This window comes from Scardinius erythrophthalmus (assembly GCF_964197995.2).
Source record: "Scardinius erythrophthalmus genome assembly, chromosome: 7".
Lineage (NCBI taxonomy): Eukaryota > Metazoa > Chordata > Actinopteri > Cypriniformes > Leuciscidae > Scardinius > Scardinius erythrophthalmus.
The window spans coordinates 9,921,592-9,946,591 of record NC_138227.1 but is presented as its reverse complement, the minus strand read 5'-3'; the positions used below and the strand labels follow the sequence as shown (position 1 = coordinate 9,946,591).

At 37.2% G+C, this 25,000-nt stretch overlaps 1 protein-coding gene across 1 annotated transcript in view; it reads left to right on the top strand.

Annotated features, from left to right (window-relative positions):
* clstn2b (calsyntenin 2b) overlaps positions 1-25,000 on the top strand; it is a 76,623-nt gene that overhangs the window by 7,358 nt on the left and 44,265 nt on the right. The window contains exons 2-6 of the mRNA XM_081369789.1: positions 2,235-2,357; positions 10,479-10,674; positions 18,062-18,270; positions 18,340-18,489; positions 24,251-24,436. Coding sequence (XP_081225915.1) covers positions 2,235-2,357; positions 10,479-10,674; positions 18,062-18,270; positions 18,340-18,489; positions 24,251-24,436 — 864 coding nt within the window. The remainder of the gene's footprint in view (positions 1-2,234; positions 2,358-10,478; positions 10,675-18,061; positions 18,271-18,339; positions 18,490-24,250; positions 24,437-25,000) is intronic.

Sequence of the window (25,000 nt, the reverse complement as noted above, 5' to 3'; positions counted from 1 at the left end):
CTGATTTCTGAAGGATCATGTGACACTGAAGACTGGAGTAATGATGCAAATTCAGCTTTGATTCACAGGAATAAAATAAATTAAAATAAATTTTTGCTGTGTTTTGGATCAAATATTTGCAGCCTTGGTGAGTGGAAGAAACTTCTTTTAAAAATATGAAAAAATCTTACCATCTAAATTAAAACGGTTGGAGTAGATTCATTAGAAACACTGATTCATTCGAGAAACACTGGCATATAGGATCGATAGGATTTTACAAATCGATATTGAGTTCGTTGAAATAAACATTGAGTTGAATTGCAAAAATATTTTCTTTTTTACCTTGTCTTGTAGATTTTGTTACACATTAAAACTAAATTCCTGCTAGAAATACCCAAATACAATTTCATTTGTGAGAAGAGATGAAAAATGAGAGAAAGCGAGAGCATGCATTTGGGTGGGAGATTGGACACTCGGGATGGAGGAAAACCCATAACAGCTGCCAGCGGATTAAAACAGCTTTAAGATAGATTAACACTTTATTTCCTCTGTTGTGTGTGTGAGAAAGAGAGAAAAGCAGACCGAGAATATATTACTGTGTGTTGATTTAGCGCATTTCTAGTGGCAAAGTTATTAGTCTTGCAGGATATACAGGAGCTGAAATGCTATCAACGGTCAATGAAAGTCCTGCTTAGTCTTTCAAAAAGAAGTCGATTTTTAGTGATTTGGCCTGGTTTCTCCCAAGATGTTTTATCTTCATTCTGTCTCCTGATGGAGTTTTGGTTCCTTGTCAATGTTGCCTTTGGCTTTTGACTTGCTTAGTTGGGGACACTTAATATTCAACAATATTGCATTGACACAATTATATGATAACTGAACTGAGCTGGACGAGGACATCACTGTTTCTCCAGAGCGGCTGTATAGATAAATGAACTAAATTAAGAACTTTTTCACAACAGAAATGAACCATCACTGAACTTACTTAAGCTGGACTATGACACTATTTTCTTCTAGATCTGCTGTATAGCAGAAACAAACTTTGTTGCATTATTTTCCTGTTATCACTGTAAAGCTGCTTTGAAACAATCTGTATTGTAAAAAGCGCAATATAAATAAAGGTGACTTGACTTGACTCCGTTCAATCTCACACTCCCCATTTGCCTCATCTTTCTTTCTGTCCTCCATTCTTTACCTCTCTCTCCTGTGCTTCCCTCAGCTTTAGTTGGTCTCTCTGGGACATAAAACAAGTAAATGATATGGCCCTGACCTTCAGAGAGCACGCTTTATTTCTTAAGATGAAAAATAGTGGATGGAGAAGAAGGTGAGAGAATATCAGGTGCACATGTGGGTTGACCTTTTCAAAGAGTAATTCACAAGAGACCGTACATTAATTACAAATGATTGTATATTTTCATTTGCCCTGTTTCTGTCACTATTGTATTCAGTCAGCGCCTAATAGAAATCAAACAACATACAGTAGCCTGTATGTGGTCTTAAAGATCAAAATGTGTTCAAATATGTTTTTATATCTCATATTGCATTATACATTTTTTAAATTAACCCACATAATTCATTGTACGACATAAAAATTGAATGGCTGCTGCAAGCCGTCGGCTGGATGGTTGTAAAATACACTGATTTAATATTAAACTTCAGACTTCAATATTGGTTCTGCCTCAAGTGTTTCTTTATCTCATATGCATGTATCTTGAACATGACATTTCTACAAAAAGAAATGCTACATGCAAAAGGAGCAATCCATACAGTTTTAACCCCTTCTTAGACAGGATGATGTCAAATCTGTTGGAGAAGAAGCAAGCCAGCACTGTTTACATTGTTGTGTGATGCTTACAGCAACCGGTGTAAAGTCTCGTTCACAGCAAGAACGATAACTATATCTAACTATATTAGCGTCCACACCAGCGGACGATAACGCTCTGTTCATTCGAAGCACACTGCAGTTTTGACGTCTACCACTTTAAATGCTCAAGCTCTTAAAAGCAGGATGGATTCTGATTGGCTGTTAGTTTTTTTATCGTTCATCAGCTGGGAAAAAAATGCTCTGAAAGAGCAATACAATTGCATACAATTGAGTTCATTCATGTCAATATAAATTGATTGAACAGTATTCTTAGAAAGGCCTTTGTGAAAAGGACCAGGTTTAGATGTGCAGAAGTTTCTATTTCAAATCAGATTCACGATGGTTTATTTTTGGACTTGAAAGCTCTTTTCTTTCTCTCTCTTTCTTCTCTTAGTGAATAAGCACAAGCCGTGGATCGAAACATCATACCATGGCATCATCACAGAAAACACAGACGTGGTTCTGTTGGATCCTCCTTTAGTGGCTCTGGACAAAGATGCACCAGTTCCATACGCAGGTACAGAAAGCAAGACATTACAGATTTATAGGCTACTGGGTTTGTAGTACAGCGCTGCACACACATCTTTCCTGAGGCCGTCTCAGTTGTGTGTGTGTGTGTGTGTGTGTGTGTGTGTGTGTGTGTGTGTGTGTGTTCCATCTGTTCTTTCTGGTTATTAGATGCGTTATGCGTTTCCAGATCCCCGCTGGTTGCCAGATCGCACTGCCAGTGTATCAGATACTCCAACTAAACTGTACCTCTGTGATACACTTAAAATGAGTCACTGCCTGAGGGGACACACACACACACACACACACACACTTGTTGGGTTTCCATGTTTTATGGGGACTTTCCATAGATCTATCTATCTATCTATCTATCTATCTATCTATCTATCTATCTATCTATCTATCTATCTATCTATCTATCTATCTATCTATCTATCTATCTATCTATCTATCTATCTATCTATCTATCTATCTATCTATCTATCTATCTATCTATCCTGTTTGCTACCTTAATAAGATTCAGGTGGAATTAATTTTTAAAATAACAATTAGCATAGCTTAAAAAAGGAATCTTTCTTTTTACCTCCAGCTCTTATTCTTTCGTTTTTTTTTTTTTTCTGATTATTTAATGCCACTGGCGGATTTCATTTTCTCTCCATAAAGTACTATCACATTTAACAGTCTCTTCACTTTCTTATTCCTCCTAAATAAATGAGTTCTTTGGGGAGTGTTAGTGGAAGTTTTACTGGCAGAATTCTGTTCAGACATCTGCTGGTGAAAGAGACCGGACCCCTTAGAAAGACAGTGAGATCCCTGATACCCATCACACACACACACACTCTCACACACACACACACACACACTCACTCACTCACTCACTCACTCACTCGCGCACGCACACGCACACGCACACACACACACACACACACACACACACACACACACACACACACACACACACACACACACACACACACACACTCACTCACTCACTCACTCACTCACTCGCGCACGCACACGCGCACACACACACACACACACACACACACACAAACACACACACACACACACACACAGTGTGTGTCACTCACTCACAGTCACTCACTCACTTGCGCACACACACACACACACACACACACACACACACAGTCAGTCACTCACTCGCACACACACACACACACACACACACACACACACACACTCACTCACTCACTCACACACACGTTGAGTATCCATGTTTTATGGGGACTTTCTAGGCGTAATGACTTTATACTGTAATAAAATAAACATTATAATAAATATTATATCTACTCTTAGGCCCCGTCCACACTACTGCGTTTTCGTTTAAAAACGGAGACCTTTTGCTACGTTTGCACCTCCCGTCCACACTAAAACGGCAAAAACGGAGACCTTTTGCTACGTTTGCACCTCCCGTCCACACTAAAACGGCAAAAACGGAGACCCAAAACAGAGAAGTTTAGAAACGCTGCCGACCCGTTTTTTGTTTTGAATCTCCGGAGGACGTTTTAGTGTGGACGGGTCAAAACGGAGGACTTTAGAAACGATGACGTAGTAGAGCCTCACGCTCGGCTCTATGATTGGGTGTCATCAGTCATGGCGTATATCTTTGCTAGCAGCTGTTGTCCAAGTAAATTCTGCATTTTACAATGCTATAACTGCCTAAATGCGACGGAGGCAGGCTATTCGAGCGATCTGTGACAATTCCCGTGTGCAGCGGCGGTATCGACCGTACAAGGAGCGTCGGTTTTGGGTTAACCCGGGAAGAACCAGCGCATGGTGGGATAATTTTATCAATGAAGTTGTGTTTACACCGGCACGCGCATGCCCAGTGTTGGTGAATGGTCACGTGATCCGCGTTTTAAGTCGTTTTAATGTGGACGGAGATCAATTCTAATACGCAGCTAAAACGCTGGTGTGGATGGAGATCGTATTCGTTTTAATTCTCCGTTTCTAAACGAAAACGCAGTAGTGTGGACGGGGCCTAAGATTGAAGACGTAAAGTTTAGACAGTCGGACAGATTAGAAGACAGTAGATAGATTAACCACTTGAAATTTAAAGTTGTAAAGTTTACAGCATTTTGAACTGAACCATGAAAATATTATCCATGCATGCAAAAGCACACGACTGACTGAATTAGGATTTTAGTTGACACTTAACACGTCTTCGATGTGATGTTACAGGTAATGTACCTATAAAATGCAATGAAATATGAAGTGTGATTAATGGTTCTCCAGCAACCAACGATGAAGTGTAATTAATTAAGAGGGTGTGAATTATGCTGAAACAAGAGTGAGTTTGTTAAGGGGGTAATTGTTTCCAGGTTGCAAAACAACATTCTGAATAATTGATGGGCGTAAAGCTCCAGTGATCTGAACAGAGCATTGTAACAGCTTTACACAGAGCTGTGTGGATGGAAATAGCCAGAGGTTCTGAAGGTCAAAGGTCACGGTGAATGCTAGATGAAATGCTAGATTCATCATGTAGTTGCTAAGCAATGCTTTGATATGTTTTACTCTGAAACACTTTGAAGAACTTTACCTTGAAGTACAGAGTAAATACTTAAAGATAATTGTGATGGACAACATATAAACCAAAGGTACACTCTGTTATGGTTATAATGGAGGATAAATCAAGCTTTATTTTGACTAGATGGAAGTTATATATTCCCTCTGAAATACTACTTAACTGCTTTAAAACACCAGGGTCTGAAATTAACATTTGTTAAGTGGCAAATGCCAGTGAAAAATGCATTTGCCACTAATTAGAAATACACATTTACCAGCGGGTGGCCACAATGGGGTCTTTTTGTGACAGGCAAAATGTAAGGAAAAAAAGCTAAAGTACAGGAATTTAAAAGAAAAAACTGCTACAAATAAGCTATAAAAGACTGAAGGGTATAAGTGCTAGAATGAGTGACAGAGGGAAGAACAGAAAGCGTGCTCATGGTGTCACTTCAGTAATGACAGTATTCAGTAGTGTGTGTGTGGTGAAGGGTCACTCCGAGTGCAGACGTATACGACTCCCACAAGGCCTATACGACGCTCCGTCTCTTAAAGGGACAGTAACAGAGAGGATAAATTACAGCTGCCGTGTGGGCCTTCAGCCGGCTGTAAACATTGATTAAGGCCCGGTTACGCGCAAGGGACTTTTGGACAAAACGGCCCGTATCTCGGGAAGGGGAGCGTCTCGCCCTTTCGGGTGTCGGGGGGTCCCTGGGGTAGCTCTCGGACCCCGCCTCCCCGAGCCCCTGGGACCTTTCCTTCCGACGCGCGCGCCGTCCTGTCGGGCCCCGGAGCTCGGAGGTGGGCTCCTTGGAAGGTGCCCGCCGAGACCCTACTCTGACCCGAGTTTGGCGTCGATAGGACCCACCTTCCCCGAGTTACGGCCGTTCAAAGTCCGGGCCCCTTCTCTACTCCCAAGTCCAAAACCTGCAGTGGGTCGGGACCTCCAGGGCCCCGGGGGATCTGGTGGCATGCCGAGGAAGGTTCACCGTTCTGGGGACACGGCCAGATGGACCCCCCCGTGATCGGCGGGACTAACTGGGACTCTCTTAGCGACTGAGCAGAGAACTGAACGAATGAAGGAATTTCGCGAAACACATGGTGGTAAATGAGAGATTGTATAGTATAGCTGTGTTCGAATAGCGCCGCCTTCATAGTGTTCAATGTCTGCGTAACATCATGCATTCATACAGTATTCAGTTTTTGTAGGCATCTACAGTGTTCACTAAGACTGCATTTATCAAGAATACAGTAAAAGCATATTGTAAAATAGTAATGCAATTTAAAATAACTGTTCCCTGTTTGAAAATGTAATTAATTCCTGTGATCAAAGCTGAATTTTCAGCATCATTACTCCAGTCTTCAGTGTCACATGATCCTTCAGAAATCAGTATAATATTATGGTTTGCCTCTCAAGAAATATTTGATCATTATCAATGTTGAAAACAGTTGTGCTGCTTCATATTTTCTATAAACCGTGTCACTGTTTTCAGGATTTCTCGATGAACAGAAAGATCGAAAGAACAGCATTTATTTATTGATTAATTGAACTTGTCATTGCTGAAAAAAATATTAATTTCTTTCGGAAAATAAATAAATCTTATTGACGCCAAAGTTTTGAAAAGAAGCACAGGCAACGAGAGACACTGAGAATGAAGAATATCCTGATGGAAATTCATTGGTAGAAAAAGTGAGAGAAGACTGTCTGAGGAAGACTGGAGGAAGAGATATGAGCGAGAATTCTTTTGTTCAAGGGTTTTCTCTCTCTCTTTGAGCTTTGTGTTCAGCTGACAGCTTACTGGAAATACTGGAGAGCATGTCAATCACACACACGTGTGTGTGTGTGTGTGTGTGTGTGTCCCTTTAGTGGTCCTACCTTCAATTCATGTGCTCCATACTGATTTTTCATTCCTCTATATATAACCAACGCTTTCATGGTCATCTCTATATCCATATTTATGTGTATAATCAGAGCATATTCAACCCTGGCAGAGCATGAATATATATATATCACAGTTATGGAATATCAAGAGGTCTGTTTACATCCAAACCACACACCAGCTATATCCTCTATAGGTCTGTGTGTGAACTGTACGGCTCTCTGAAAAACTTCATTCATATCTCTCATATCCCTCCACGGTCCCTTTCTTTTCTCATAATAAAATTATTTCAACTCAAATCAATATTTCAAGTCCATTTATTTATTTATTTGGCAAGATAATGTCCAGTTTCCCTTCTTTATTGCAAAATAACCCCCCTCAGCATGATTCTAGACTGGTCAAGTCACCCCGTTTATTTTGCAATAATTTGCAATAAACGACTCGTACTTAACATTCATCTCAGGTGATACAATCACAAGTGGTCAGCTGAGACAGACTGCTGTTTATGATTAGTATTAATGCATCTCCTCTGACAGCTTATGATTGGATTTTGTGAAAACATTGCTCACTTACATTTACATTTCTGCATTTAGCAGATGCTTTTATCCAAAGCAACTCACACAATAGAGAAGCGTAAGCAATTTGTCACAGAAAGGGCCATTCGCACATCCATTAAAAGCATCAAGATGGAACAAAACAGAATGAAACAAAATTCACGTTTATAAAAACATGTAGAGCAACAATTAAAAAAATAGCGCATGCTAAATGCAAGAGTATGCCCTCTTACTAGTGCATCACTACATTTTGATAAAAATGAAGCTGAAATAACACACAAAATACCCACACATTCTGAAAGTAATTTTTTTCATGTGCATGAATGCACTATTATTCATTTTTAGTCTTTTGTACTCGCACATGCACAAAGATAGCCAGTGAAAGATTTTGAAATATTATTCAACAAAGGGATTGCTGCTTTTTGCCGCATCTCACTCGCACTTTCTCTCTCTGTTGTTTTGTATACGTGGTGAATGTGGGATTATTCTGAAGATGAAAGAGAGGAGAGATGGAGAATACTCTTATCGGTGTCGGACAGCAGCGCTGTTTTACTCAACACACACACACACACACACACACACACACACACACACACACACACACACACACACACACACACACACACACACACACACACTCAGGGTGTAAAACTTGCCTGCACAATTCTAGGGTGTTGTGGGTGGTTGTGAGCATCTTGATGTCCATTTTCTATGGTCTTTCAGGGGTTGCTAAGGTGTTGCTAGGGTATTGTAGGTGGTTTCTTACTAGTCAAAGTCAAATGACATCACCATGAGGATTCAGTGATGATGTCAGCTTGACTAACCTTATAAGTGGACTTGTTTAATGTTTAATAAATCTCTCCTGCTCACCAAGGCAGCATTTATTTGATCAAAAATACAGTAAAAACTGCAATATTGTGAAAGATTATTTAAATTTAAATTAAATTAATTTATTTATTAATAGGATTATTAATAATAGAAACTGTTTTCTATATGAATATATTTTAAAATGTAATTTATTCCTGTTAAGGCAAAGCTGAATTTTTAGCATCATTACTCCAGTCTTTAGTGTCACGTGATCCTTCAGAAATCAATCTAATATGCTGATTTGTTGCTCAATTATCAATTATTGTTGCTCAATTATAGCGGTTCTTATTATCAATGTTGAAAACATTAAAGTTCAAAAGAATAAAATTTCTTTGAAATAGAAATCCTTTGTTAGAAATCTTTTTTTTTTCTGTACTTACCCCAAACTTTGTAATACAGTTTTTCAAAAATGCTTACACAGTTTTTGAAACTATGGCTCCATTTCTCAAAGCTCTACACACACAGCCACAAAACACACACACAACATTCAAAATGTCACACATCTCTTGCAAAAGCAGGCTTCATTCAAAACAATTTTTCTAAAAACAAACATTCACACTCTACACACAAACATAAAACGATTAGCCACATACACACCAAACTACACAGAAGTGAAAAATGTAAAACACTTGTTTTGCTTGTTCAGTGTGCAGTGGAGTTGCATGAGTTGTGCACAAATGTACTGTATATAGTATTTATGCACATTTGATGAATTTGACACAGTTTTTGAACTGAATCAATACTGATCTGAGTTGAGCTGAATAATGACACTATTGGCTTTTTAGAGCTGCTTTACAGCAGAATTTGAATTTGTTACTATTGTGAAGCTGTCTATTTTAAAGTCTATTTTGTATAAAGCGCTTTAGAAATAAAGTTGACTTACTGACTTGGATGTATGCATATTCAGCGTATATATATATGTAGTATATACTGTATATATATATATATATATATATATATATATATATATATATATATATATATATATACTGTAAATATTTATACTATAAACAGAAATGCAAGGGGGTACAAATAATTTCTTTTCTCTCAAAACACTGATGTTTATGTATCAGTGTTTTCACACATGATCATTGGGTGTAGGTCATCAGTAAATTATTGTGGCATTTAAATTCCAGTGTTTCCCAAATTAAACAAAAGAACTTAGTTTTAATTGATTTGTCTAATGTAGAGAACTGTTTAGAGTTTTGCAAAAAGTTTGTTTTACAATAGCAAAGCAGTTTAAAGCACATTATGTGCTTGTTTTGCAGACGTGGTCTAAAGATTAGGACTATAAGCGAATGGTTTCACTGAGTGAGCCTCAAGTACCACTTTTAGTGTCTAAGCACTTTTTAAAAAAAAACTGTAATATTTCACAATATTACAGTTTTTACTGTATTTTCATCAAATAAACACAGCCTCTGTGAGCAGAAGAGACTAGCCCGTCCTGATTTTGCCGAGTTAAACACGTTCATGGGTCAACATAATTTGTTGATCCTGGAACAACATTCCTGTCCAAATTCATATCTATTCATATCCCTACCCCTACCCACAAATGTGACCCTGGACCACAAAACCAGTCACATAGTTTAAAAAAAAAAAAAAAAAAATGTATACATCATATGAAAGCTGAATCAATCAATACGCTTTCCTTTGATGTATGTTTTGTTAGGATATGACAATATTTGGCCGAGATACAACTATTCTGGATTCTGGGGGTGCAAAAAAATCGCAACATTGAGAAAATCAAAAATAAATGTCTTATATATTTATGGTAGGAAATTTACAAAATATCTTCATGGAATATGATCTTTACTTAATATCCTAATGATTTTTAGCATAAAAGAAAAATCGATCATTTTGACCCATACAATGTATTTGTTGGCTATTGCCACACATATACCAGTTTTGTGATCCAGGGTCACAAATTATCCCTAAAATCAGGGGGAAATGACAGGTGAATAACACTGATGTAGAACCACCAAACCCTGACTGTAAGCCTAAACTTGACATAAACTGTAAACTTGTCCATCAAATCTGATTGGAAAGTTGTTCCAGGATCAACAACAGATGTTGATGATCTAGGAACATGAAATCAGGTTCTGCATTGCTTACTTATTCTGACATTTTAAGGGTAGAAAAACAATAAAAAGCTGCAAACGTTAAGAATTTGCCCCTTTAGATCTTCTCTAAAGCTGTCACTGGAAAGCATTTGTGGGATTTAAAAAGAGCAACAATCCAGAGATTACATACAGAGAAGCTGATGAAATGAAAGTCCTAATCTGTCGTCTTGTCTCTGTGTGTGTGTAGGTGAAATCTGTGGCTTTCACGTGCAGGGTCTGAGCGCTCCGTTCGTGGCCGTGGTTCTGAACAGCACGTCAGGAGAAGGCCAGCTGCGGGCCCGAGGACCGGTCGACTGCGAGAGCCACAGAGACTTCACCTTCATCATTCAAGCTCACGACTGTGGCACGGGGCCGGAGGGACGCGGGGAGAAGAGATCACACAAGTCAGTGTGTGTTTAAATAAATGCATGTTCTCCAACTCAGCGTGATTCATATTTGTGAGGGAATGTTTTTGAAAGGAACACTGTGAACTATTTCTCAAATGATTCATCGGTGCTTGACTCACCTCTCTCTGTTACTCACAGCTTCTTCTTTTGAAGATATTTTTATTATTTCTTCTTTTAGAGGTTCCCTGCGCCTGCTAATGGGTAGTTGGGGTAGACTTTAAATTTTAATTTATACACAACCATTCAAAGGTTTGGGTTTAAGTTTTTAAGAGAAGTCTCTTCTGCTCACCAAGGCTGCGTTTAGTCAACAATACAGTAAAATACAGTAATTTAAAATAACTGTTTTCTATGTTAATATATTTTTAAATGTAATTTATTCCTGTGATCAAAGATGAATTTTCAGCATCATTACGCCAGTCTTCAGTGTCACATGACCCTTCAGAAATCATTCTGATATGCTGATTTGCTGCTGAAGAAAAGGTTGTTATTATTATCAGTGTTTAAAACAGTTGTGCTGCTTCATATTTTTAAACTGAAACATTTATTTTAGGATTCTTTGATTAATAGAATTTTCAAAACAAACAGCATTTATTTATTAATAGAGATCTTTTGTAATTCATTTAACATTTAAATGCATCCTTGCTGAAAATTGCTAAAATTAAATCCTTATTTACTTTTATATAGTAGTTTATCTATATGAATGATAAAGCGCAACAATGAAAAGATATTTTATTAAATATAACATTTATGAATTCATATAATTCTAATAGGTCTGTAGTCTGTAGGCCACATTTAATCTAGTAATCGGGCATCTATGTTTCCATCCAAAGTTGCGAATTTAACGCATGCGGACATTTGGAATATCGCATAAAACATTTGAGAATAAAGCACAGTTTCCATCTCATGTGTTCTCATGTGATCCACTTGTTAGTCCAGTTACACAATCACATCCTCCGTTTTTTGTTGCACGTCAAGAGATTTATTTAGTAAATGTGTTTCCCTCATAGTTTATGCGTATGTCTTTTTATTAGATAAAAAATGATCTGCCTCAATTAAGCGCATACGTTTTTTTAATGCCGGTTTTTAGAATTTAGCCATCCCAAAATCTGCATAAAAATAGGTGGACGAAAACATAGTTAGAAATGTGTACAAACTTTTACTGCACTATATACTAGGAATGTACCAATAGGATTTTTTTGGAAGATACGGATACCGATTTTAACACCGATAACGATATTTGTCACTCGCGTATTTGAACTATTGTCATAATAGATTACTCTTTTGATCATGTTTTAAAATATCAAAGTTCAAAAACACATGCATTAAGGTTTACTATAGTTACTGCTGCATCTTTAAATCATTTTCATTGAACATGGATTTGATCCATTTATCTTAAGCGAAATCTTATCTTTATCTTTTCCCCCACTATAAGACATTACACAACTCAGTGCCTTCACACAGTTAATTAATCAGTTATTTACAGTATATGTTATATCTGCATGCCTTTTTCATGCTATAGCCAAAATGCCGATGGTTTTAAATTGATCAAAAAATTGTCTGATACATCTGTGCATCTCTACTGTTTACATATCATTTTTTACCATAAATGTACATGATACTGAACTGAACAGCCACTCAAAAATCAAGTTTTTTTCATCTTAGAGCTGTAATCATCAGGTGACTGACCTTGAGGCATTAAAAGCTTTTAAGAGCTCATGTTAATGAACCTGTTTACCTGCAAACTGCAAACAAACACTGAGCCGAGGCTATATTTACCTGCAGATATCCATAGAAATATGTCTAATAGAGCTAATGCAGTGAGCTAAACCGGAATCCTTTGAAACAAAATAACACTTCTAAAGACATTTGCGAATGAGCCAGAGAAAAACAAGGTTCATGATAAAAGGAGAAATCGTGGAGAAAAGAAGAGTAGAGAGAGAGGGACCTTCCTCATTACTCTCTATCTCTTTAATCCGGACAGGATTACTCTATCCAGCTCTGACAGCTCTGATCTCTGATACAGCACACACACACACACACACACTGATAAAGGATTAAAGTGAGATATTAGACTCTAAAGGGCAGTAAAGCTGCAAAATCGCACTGCTTTACTATAGATTTCATCCCTAACGCATTAATGTGTGTGTGCGTATGTTCTGGTTTTTAACAGATTATCAGGGGTGTTTATTATCCTGTCATTTGTCAGAAGCTTTTGCCCTTTGCAAAGTGTTGCTCACTTTTCTACGCTGTCTTTGACACGAATGATGTAAGCTTGTTATTTTGGTATTTTCAGCTTGCAAAAGTGTGTCAGAACTGGCCGTGAGGATACCTTGAGGCACTTTTTTTTCAGTTTTTAAAATATCTTTCTCTCCCCGAAGACTTTTCTAAGACATAATGACCTGCAGGAGAAGGAAATCACAAATGAGATCTCACTGTTTCTCCTGGACAGTGATGGAGAACGAGTGGAGCTTTTGGAGAGTTTTCTCTTGAGAGAAGACGCGTGTCTCGTCTAAAGCAGAGCGCAATAATTAGTTCAGATTCGGACGCAAATCAGTTCTCATGAATTACAAACACAAGTATTAATAAGATAGGGAAACTATTTCACTCAATGCGTCATTTACACTTTATTTCGATAGTCCACTTTAGACATTCTACTAACTATAAGTAACTTTGCAACTAAATGTCAACTAGAAGTCATTCAGTTATTAAGTAGACAGTCTACTAAAAATAAAAAATCAAATATCCTTTTTCTTTAAAGTCAGTTTAAGTATTATTTCTTAAGCAGAAATCTTTGAGAGACCATTTGGAGTATTTGGGATTTAATATTTCTTGAAGGATTGTGACTGTCCACCTGAAAAATGTGATTTAAATGCACTGCAGTTGCTGTTTCTCATTTCAGGCCCTCTACAAATACACATTTAACTCAGCCATCAAATCTGTGGCGCGCCATCATGCTACGTTCCAGTAAAATCACAAATTAAAATGCTCCATTCCTGATAAACACACCCTGACATAGTCACGATTTTAATGGGTTTATAAAAATCTGTAGAGAAGGAAAGTTAGAGAATTTAGAGAAATAAGTGAAATCTGCTCTACAGAGGACATGTCCTGAAGTCTTTTTTTAACATTCTTGTTAATAGCCATGTTTCCATCCACCTATTTTATGCACAAGATGCTCTTAAATTCTAAAAATGCGCATTAAAAAAACTTACTCTGAATTGAGGCGGATACATTTTTTATTTGATAAGAAGAAATGCTAATAAACTACCATGGAAACACATTAACCAGCAGACCAATCACATCACACAGCATCTAAAATGTTGGTTTGTTCATTCTGAAACGCCTGAGCATGAGTCTGTCATGAGAATGATTTGGTTTAATTCTCTCCCAGAAGCGTTTCACATGATTTCGATCACAAACACCAGCATCTAAACGACAGATAACATGACACTGTTATTGCGTTTCGTTTGTGCGCTCTGAGACGCAAGTCATTAATGATGGAGGATAAACAGTTGCTTCCCTGATTGCAGAAACTTCCACTTTTATTACAGATCTTTTGCACCAATTTCCCAGGAAGTGACGATATTGTTCTCTTGAACACATGGGATGGAAACAGTGCTTTATTCGCAAATGTTTTATGTGATATTCCAGTTTTGCGCATAAGTTAAAATTCCAACTTTAGATATAAACATGGCTATTGTTAACGAAAAATCTAACTAAATCTATTCAAATCCATTTCAGTAACTGAAATAGAGCTGAAATAAAATAAAATAAAATATAAATACTGATGAAATGATGAAAATCCTAAACTTACAAAAACTTAAAATGAAAATTAGAAATGTCTGCACAATCTGGCATGTTCCATTGCTTTATCACAAATAAAACAACTGAATGCAAGCACAACTAACACATTTTTTTAATAATATTTGAATATAGGGTACAGATGTCACTTTTCCTATAGGCCAGACATCACTTCCACTACTGCACTATATATAAACAAACAAACAAATATATATAAATATATATATATTAGCATGCATATTATATGATAATGGCTTATTAGTACTTATAAAGCACATATTCATGCCTTATCCTGCATGATCATATTCTACATCCTACATTCTACAACATAAACTTAACAACTACCTTACTATTAATTAGCAGTATTAGGAGTTTATTGAGGAAAAAGTCATAGTTAATAGTGAGAATTGGACTCTAATCTAAAGTGACCAAAAAAAAGCCAATTCAACACTAATAAATACTGCAACAGAATCAAACATTTAATGGAAACATCTGAGACAGAAATTGATGCTCAAATGAAACATAATTGAGAACATGCGTAGGGATGCATGATATGAACATTTCAATAGAGTCTGGCTGCAGACTTGCACGCTCAGACACCAGCGCTTCCTCTGCCTGTGACGTCACTTGTAATTGACACAAATTAACCGGAAATATGTTTCTACCAGTAAATATTGTTATATATATATTTTTTTTTTTCAGGAAACGGCATATTAACACAACATTTCCCCAAAATCATGTTTAATTGGAGAGACGAGATTTATGACTTGGGAGCAGGGAGGGAGATACGAACGAGGTTACGCTGTCATTGATTAGAATGGAACGGACACAGACGTCGCTGCTGCCAGCAGTGTTCATCAAAGTCTGCGGTCGCGTTGAGCCTTTTGACAAGAGATAAGGCTTTAAAAGCTATTCAAATCTAATGATTGTGGTTACGTACATATTCCTAAACTCCATTTTAAAGGTTTAAGAGCTATAAGTGAAGCAGAACAAAAAATTATGAGGTGTCTAGGCTGTCTAATAGGCGGAAATTACACTGTAAAAAATTTGCTGTAGTTTTGCAGCTGTTTGCCAGTAACTTACTGGAGATTTAAATTTATGTTATTTACTGGCAACAGTTTGTTCAAAGTTAAATGAACATTAAACATTAACAAGTCTTTGTCTTTAAAGAATAATATTATAAAATAACAATCTAATGCAAAGCATTCTGGGAACCAGAAATCTTCATCAACCTTTTTCTGTTTTTTTTTCTTCAGATTTTGGTTCCCAGAATGCTTTGCATGAGGATGTTATTTTAGTTTTATTCTGTAAAGACAAAGACTTGTTAATGTTTAATGTTCATTTAATTTTTAACAAATTGTTGCCAGTAAATAACATCAATTTAAATCTACAGTAAGTTACTGGCAAGTAGCTGCCAGTAATACTGTCATTTCTACAGATTTTTCTAACAGTGTAGCCCAATCTGCACGCAAACTTATCTTCGTGGCTCACGGGCTTCCTTCTGCACCGAAGCATTACAGCTATCGATTTATAACAAAACATGCCTACTCAAATGTATCTAACCTAACTATTTTCAATCGTTATTGTCTAAAAAACATACAGAGTTATCCAAAGATACTAGGCTTAACGTTACTTGTCGCCAGTAACTTAAGACAGTCCCTTTTTCTCCCATAAATAAAACCTGCTACTTGGGGTATTTTACATAAACAGTGCCAACTTCGAGTCAGTAAAATAATCATAAAAACATAAATTTAATGCTGGTATCCAAAACATTTAATTCAATTCAAGTATTATATTAGATACAATTTAAAACTTCAATGCACACGTATAATACGCCTAGTAATAATAATAAGCAAATAAGGTTATTCTTAAATAAGGTTAGGTAAATAAGTAGACATTTAAAATACATCAATAACTGATATCATAGTTTAACACAGATAAAATCAGAGTTAAGGCTTGCTTTACGTGTTGTTCGACGAGGTTTCTTGATCGCTGCGACTTTCAATCAGGCGGGTAATACATCGACCGGAAGTTGAAGCCGGCCGCGTGCCGCCATCTTGTAGCAGAACTTCACTTGCGTTAGCATTTCCATTGACTCCCATTCATTTTAGCGTCACTTTGACAGCGAATAACCTTACATCTGAGGCGTTTAAAGACTCCATTTGTCCATTATTTATTTCTAAAGAAACACGACAATGTATAAAGGGCTCCGTTACCTTCTATGTTACATTATGGCCCCGTAGAAACAGTTTTTGTAAAAACAGGCTAACGATTGCGTCATAACCACTCGACTCTCTGTCGCACAGTAGAGAGATTACCGTACAGACAGGAGGAGAAGCTCGCAGGCAATCGGGGGGACGTCAAGGGAATAACATTTTAAAATAAATACTATACAAAATAATTAATCAGAATACTTACTCCTGCTCACTCACGCCAAAGAACTCTTTGCTCAAGCTCGCCGTCTGTGCAAAATTAACGTTGGCAGTTTGCACGCACGGCTACTAGAAGATTTACATCTGTCAGACAGGTTGCTCACGTCATCAAGCTTAGTTTGAGTCGGTTTGAGTCTGCGCGTCAGGAACGGAAGTGCTAAAAAATCGATAAAAATGGGCTTCACTTGTCTCAATTGAGTTCCAATGAGATGACTCTGTCCACTTCTTATACTGTCTATGCTTTCAATCCTGAGGAGACAAATGTCGCGAGGCTCCCGCCGCGGAGTGAAGAAGAGGTGGAGTTACGAGGATTCTCTTCTCACTCAGTTGAAGTGTCCAATGGAGTTAAGAGATTTGCTCTCAAGCTATTTTCAACACTTTAGATTGGTTAATAATTTGTAAAAATAACAGAACCCCGTGGGGACTGACCAATAGCATCGATTTGTGAAAAAATATGAAATTGACAAAATTTGGACATATGAGGTTTCCGCCCGACAGCGATGATATATATTTATTTATATGTATATACTTACAGAAACGATTTTTGAACGACATTGGGAGCTGTTCTCAATCCGACACGAACCACACTATGCGTCGATTGCAAGTGACGTCACTTGCAGAGGAAGCGCTGGTGTCTGAGAGTGCAAGTGCAGGCCTGCAGCCAGACCCTTCTCGAACATTTTGGCCGATACCGATAATAATTCCTTATATTTGAAAGCCGATAACCGATATATTTGCAGATAAATCTAAATCCAAATTTTAAGATCATTTTTGATAACAATAACAAAAGTCTCACCATTAAAAGCCATGTCCCAACCACACAATTATAATGATGTTCTCATTATAATTTTATGACAGACTTGTTGCACATGTTGCACTTGAATGTATTTGAATTTTTTAAGTGATTCCCATCATATCTCAGGCAATTCAAAACCATCATGGCGAACAGTGCGCATCTGAAGTGTCTCAGCTGAAGGAAATATTCCATTATTTATCGGCTTTAACATATCGGCCAAATTTTCTTGACGATAAAATTAAAAATCTACATACATCTGCCGATACCGATATGGTGGCCGATATATCATGCATCCCTAAACATGAAGCATCCTGGACAATGCGGATCAAAATAAAAGCCTCTTTGTCTCTCTCAGGGCTGCGGTGCATGTGCAAGTGGGAGATGTGAACGAGTTTCCCCCGGTGTTTGGTCAGCTGGAGTATCACGGCTCGGTGACGGAGGGGAAAGTGTTTGACAGTATTCTGCAGGTTCAGGCGTCAGACCAGGATTGTTCTCCACAGTACAGCCAGATCTGCAACTACCAGATCACCTCTCACGACACGGCCTTCGCTATAGACCGCAACGGTTAGCACACACACACACATGCATTCACTTTTCTGTCTTCTGTATTTAAATGTGTGTATTTGTGTGCAGGTAACATCAGGAACACAGAGAGTCTGAGCTTTGATCAAAAGTCACATTATAAAATCCGCGTGACAGCGTTCGACTGCGGTCAGAAGAGAGCGGCGCAGGACGCTGTCGTACACATACATGTAAAACCAGTCTGCAAGCCTGGATGGCAGGGTAAGATTTCAGTATGTTTTGGTCTCAGATGCATTTTGCACATGAAAATGGACGAAATATAGCTTTACGCAATTTCTGGAAATCGGGTTTTAGTGGTCCATCTGGGAAGATATCATGATGTAATGGACTTTTCGAGGAAGCTAATTCACTAATGTCAGTGTTTTTTGTACAGGCTAATTGTAGTACTTTAACTTATTTTATTTCAGTTAGTTGCTGAGGCAAAATTTTCTTATTAAGTTTAGGTTTTTCAAATAATATTCATATTTTATTTGATTTCAGCTTTATTTCAATTAACAAAAACATTTAAGTTAAAAAGTTTTTACATTTTAGTTAAAAATAACAACACTGATAATTATGTCATACTCTATTATTATATAACCTATTTCATATAAATGTGCCCAGAAACTGCATGTTTAATAATTAAAGTCAGTGACTCAGATAGACCCTTCAGATTCAAATCTGTGAATCATTTGGTTGAACTGGTTCATTGAAATGAATCATCCAAATTCTCTGAAACGTATCACTCATATTACTAGAAAAAGGACAGTGTATAAGAGCGCCTCAGTTTGTGTGACTATGCTTCATACAGTGTGTATGTGCATGTTGACTTAAATTCACACCTAAGTTAATGTGGGAATGAGGTGCATATTCAACGCTCACATGCACAATGAATCCATTGAATTTTGTATAAAACTGAGGAGAAACCGTAAAAACACAGAAATTACAGTTCTGGGAATGTAAATCCAGACACTTAGAATTTCCCGTCACTTTCTGTCCGTCTCTTTCTTTTCCCTTGAAGCTATTTTTGTTTGCTTTTAAACTCAATATAGTGTTGACCCCCTCCTCTCTCTCTCTCTCTCTCTCTCTCTCTCTCCGTCTTTTTCCAGTAGGTTTGTGCTTTCTTTTTTGCTTTCAATTGCAGCAAGAGGCTTACATCAGAATTAACACACACACACTTTCATATGATAGCCAGCCTGATGCATTATGCGGTTCTTTTAAACCTCCTGGTATCTTTTTTACTAGAGCTAGACGTGCTTTGAGTCTAACGCAGCAGCGCTCAACTGGATCGCTGACAGCGGGGAAAGACTAGGCTTAATAAAATAACAAATGACAAAAAGCAACATTTAAATGAGAAGAAAATATGCTTCCCCATTTATTATTTTGTTGATGTTGAAGGCTATGCATCCAATTAAACTTTATTTTAGCACAAATATGTCCTCATCCTCGTAAACCGCATTTAAATTAAAGAGGACCAATTATGTTTTTTTACATGTTCATCTTTCTAGTGTTGCTGTTTGAGCATAAAAAAGGTCTGCAAAGTTACAAAGCACAAAGTCCCTCCAGCGGGAGTTATTCTCTATATCAGTGTCACTGTTTCTGAACTCCCTGAAACGCCTCCATTGTAAGTCTTGAGTTTCTTACGGGAACGAACACATCAAAATATTCTTCATTTAAATAATTCCCACCCAAGGCATATGCAAAAATAAAGGGGCGGGGCCTGCTTGAGTTAGTTAGTACTGTGTTGAAACTCGCAGTTATGGGAAGGGGCGTGACATTTGTGAAACACGCTCGAAGCACTTGACCAATCACAATACACTGATCCAGCATAGAGACAGGAACTAAACAGAGCGCTACTGACAGACAGAGAGGAGCTGCAACAATGGAGAAAATGGGGAAAATAAAGTGTTTTTTGAACATTCAAGCATGAAAACATATTCTAGTTGAGCCCAAAAAACAAAATCAAGACTTTGTAAAAGGGCATAATATTGCTTATTTTAAAGGGGGGGTGAAATGCTAATTTTCACTCAATCTCCTGTTAATCTTGAGTACCTATAGAGTAGTATTGCATCCTTCATATCTCCAAAAAGTCTTTAGTTTTATTATATTTATAAAAGAAAGATAGGCTGTACCGAGTCTTTCCGGAAAAAAACGACCGGCTGGAGGCGGGCCGTGTGGGCGAAGCTTAGCTGTGCTAATGCGCCGAGCTAACAACACACAGAGACATTTGAAACAGTTTTACTCACCGCCTGCGACCACGAACCTTTATCATTGTGACTGCTCGATCCTTAAGCATTAGACGATCTCCAAATCGTCGATCTGGGCTTTGTTTATAAAACAATCATCGTCGAAATGCAGGGAACAACAGTCTATCACAACTCCGTTTATGCTCAGGAAAACAAACTCCATCCACTGGTCCCTTGCACTGGTCTGTGCAGGGTTGTCTTGCCCTGGCAACCAAAAACCCACTTCTTTGGTGACATTGACTTCCCAAAAGCCGAGCAAAGCGCTTTGATGAGGTACTGCTTTCGCTCTCTTCTCTCTCTGGTCTACGAGTGCGCGCGCTGTGAGAAGTGCCCTTAGGACCCATATAAGGAAATTCCGCTACATCTGACGTCACACAGGCCCATACTCGAAAAAAACTTTCCGAAACTTGTGACAAACCGGAAGGAGCATTTTTGGAACAAAAATACTCCTTCAAACGTACAATTTAGTTTTTGAAACTTTGTCCATATTTAGCATGGGAATCCAACTCTTTAACCGTGTAAAAAACTCAGTATGCATGAAATAGCATTTCACCCCCCCTTTAAGTAATTGCCATTATTTTCAATGCAAACACTTTTTATGTAAATTAGGCTTGTTTTATAAACTAATTTCACAAAACATACACTGTTTGCCTGATGCAGTTGATGTTTCACTATTAGCATTGACCTTATGAATTTGTTGAATTTCAAGTGCATTTTTTTTTCTTCTAAAGACATTTTTATTGATTATGGCTGCAATTAATAAAGGGGTCATGAACTGCATTGTTGTATTGTTTCATAATGTTTCATGGGGTGCAATAATAATGTTAGTATGAATTTTACTTAAAAATTTGTCATAATTTAGAAATAAAAGGCATTTTCCTACCCTGATTTTAGCCTCTGATTTGAACGCTCTGTTTGAAGGGGCGTGTCTGCTGAGACTTCAGTGTAACCGCCCACTGCTGTCATTGGTCAACAGCGTAGCATATAAAATAGCTAGCACATTCCAGGATGAGTCGTTCACTGGGCCTGGTAACAATAAAAGCTGATTTTGGACTAACAAGGACATTTTCAGTTCTGAAACTTTCAGGATATTCTTATAATATGATGACCTCTTCTATGTCAAAACCTCAATAAATTTTTTATGTCTCAGTTCATGACCCCTTGAATGCAAAAACAGTTAGTTTGATGTTTGCATTTGGTTCATTCATATACATTCAGGGTTCATGCAAACTCCAATAAGCTTTAGTATAAAAGCAATCTGACCAAGTTCACGGAAATCAACTCCTATCAGTATCATGTATTTTGCCTAATATTGTATAATGCATTTTTTCATTGCTGCTTGTCTCTGCAGAAATTGCCTTCGCTAAGCAGCTTGCATTCTCTCGCAGTCTTTCCACTGACACGAGCAGACAGACGCCTTTCATTCTGTGCATGTTGAGAAGTAAAATTAAACAAAAGCATAAAATTATGTTTAAAATCGCTTTCCATTTTTGCTATCTTCTCCTCATGAGTCGTTTCCTAGCTGTAGTGGTAAAACAGCCATCGCTAGTAGTACTTACATTGGACAGTAAAACAACCTCAAATTAAATCAAAACTGTGAATATGGAAATGAAAATAGAACCTCTTACAAGTCAACATTGAACCTATTTATAAGCTTAAAGGGATAGTTCATCATTTACTCAACCTCATTTCATTCCAAAAGTATGACTTTCTTTCTTTTTGTGAAAAACTGTTTTTTGTTTTTCTCTCTATTCAATGAAAGTCAACATTCTTTAAAATATATCTGCGTTGGAACAACATGAGGGTGAGTAAATAATAACAGATATTTCATCGTTTTAATACATGTCCCTGGTCTTATTGTGCACTTTTATCTATGCATGTTATTCCAAAGGCAAAAAAGTTTCTTTGAACTTTCATTAAAAAGCAATAACTTGCTATCCCCACTGAAACAACTTTCTTTGTCAGCTGACATAATCAAACCCCTCTTTTTTCCTCCACTTCAACTGCCTTTTTCACCATCCAATCAATTCCCAATGGATAAAGTCAAGTAAACTTTGGTCTGGACTGTGTCTCTCAGAATGCACTTTGATGCGTCTCTGATGTGATTGTCCCTCAGGTGTGTTTGGAGACACTGTACACACACAGACACACACTCACATTCAGTCGAAGCTTCAGGCCACTTTTTTCCAGGCCACTGGATGATGAAAACTGGAGGAAAGGCCAATTTTTCACATCTGACATAAAAAAGCATGAAGGAGAAAGAGAAGTAAACAGCCCCCCGTTGTGTCTCATAAGCCAGGGTAAATAATTCAGCAGGGGTGGACATGTACCTTAAGGCTCACTCCATGCATAAAAACAATAATTTTCAGCTCCATATTCTCTAACCCAACAGCTCAAAGTGTGAGCTACAATTTGTGTGGTCTGTGTGTGAATACATGTTTACATAATCCATTTAATATTGTCCGCCGTTTTAATTTTTCACCCATAACTTCACGTTAAATAACCACTGGCTATAGAATTCATTAAACACAATACAGCCTGAAAAAAATTTAAATGGTGGACAAAATAATGCATTATACAATATTAGGCTACAACCACAATTTCACCTGGCGGACAAAAAAAAAAGTAAAACCTTACTTTATTACTTTATATACACTTTAATTTATATATAATGTGTATATTATGTAATAAAGTAAGTTTACTTAATTAAGACAAGTTTTTGCACATTTTTAAAGGTAAATGTCTGAAACGAGTTACTTAAAATTAAAGTGAATAAGTACATAACTTGATTTTACTACAATTTTTAAGGCAAGTGCCTATACGAATTAGATTTATCTGAATCAAGACATACATTTTTTGTTTGTCACTGCTCTGACATTAGCAAAGCTGTGTTTATTGAACGAAGCAACAAACGCCATAGTTATGATTTAACCATACGACAACAACCTATAACCACAAGCTCTTCAACACAATGGTAACCACAAAAAAATACAACAACAGAAATGATTTTAAATGTCCAACATAATACAACATTAAACACAAATAGGCCTTTCCCTTTCAAGAATTAACACTTAATTTCAACATTTACTCTCCCAAATCAATGCAAAACAAGGGAACTAAAAATCCACCACAGTTCATGCAGTTGCAACAAAAATTAACTAAGTAAACTTCAATTTGACCTATTTAAGTGAACTTGAACACAATCAAATTAATGTTAAATTATGCCTTTTTTTTCTTGTTGAATATACTAAAATACACCAGATTACAGAAGTAAAATGGATTATGAACAGTTTGACTTTAATACAGTTGTCTATTATGATTTAGCTGGCAATGCAAAGTAGTACAAAACAGTGGCACGGTTTTATACCATATAGCATTATATATACCATGGTAATCTTAATGGTAACGGAATTACCATCTGACACCATTCCTATATCATGATACCGTCGGAGCATTTGTGCCAGTAAGTTTTAACTTCTTTCCTGAATGTTTTGGCTAATGCACAACAGAAGGTTGTATTCTCTCTGAGGGGTATTTAAAATGCAGGTTATGTCTCAGATATGTTTAGGAAAAATTGAGTTGTTAATCGTGTTGAAGTCTGGGAAACACTGTGACCTCAATATCTCTTCATTTTCCAGCTCAGTGATGTTAACTGTAATGTTTTCCTGCCATCGCTCTCTCTGTTACCAATACTTTAGCTGCTTATCAAAGCATTTCCCAACGTTCTTTCTTTCCAGGCTGGAACAAGCTTGTCGACTATGAACCAGGAATAGGCAGTAAGCTGTTATTTCCCAAGATGCACCTGGAGACATGTGAGGGATCTGTGTCCTGGATTAGAACCACAGTGGACCTGGAAAGCAGTGGTGATGGAAGAGGCTGTGACAGACAGTCGTACTCTGAGAGATCCTTACAGAAGCTTTGCGGTATGATTAACAGCTATTTATTCCATTGCACGTTTCCTCATTTCTCTTGGGCCGGTTTAATTACAAAATGTGCCTGAGGGCTAAACTAGCCAGACAAAACCTCCACCCTTGTCCTAGAATAGGTATGTGTCTCAGTACAGAATCATTATCAGTGTAATTTTTTCCAAGACTTCATCCATATTAGAGGGATTGTATTGTGAAGCTACAAATTAAGCTGTAAAACACAGATATTGAGCTCATATCACAAATCCTCAAGAAGACCAGCGGTCATTTTCACATGACTCATGTCAGCGTCCACTGAATTAAAGTCTAGGGGATTAATTCATTCACAAATTAATGGTGTCATAAATGATGTTCAAATTACAGTTTTTTTATTCGCTTTGGTACTATTTTCATAAGTTTGGTGTACATTTTCAAAACTCTTAGTGCTAATATCACAACAGATCATCAAAAGTGCACTTTTTTCAAACATTTCATCATGTTTTCAATTGTGTTAGTACAATACACAAAATCACAAAGTATCATTTTCACAACACAAAATAACTGTTTCGTCTACATAAATGT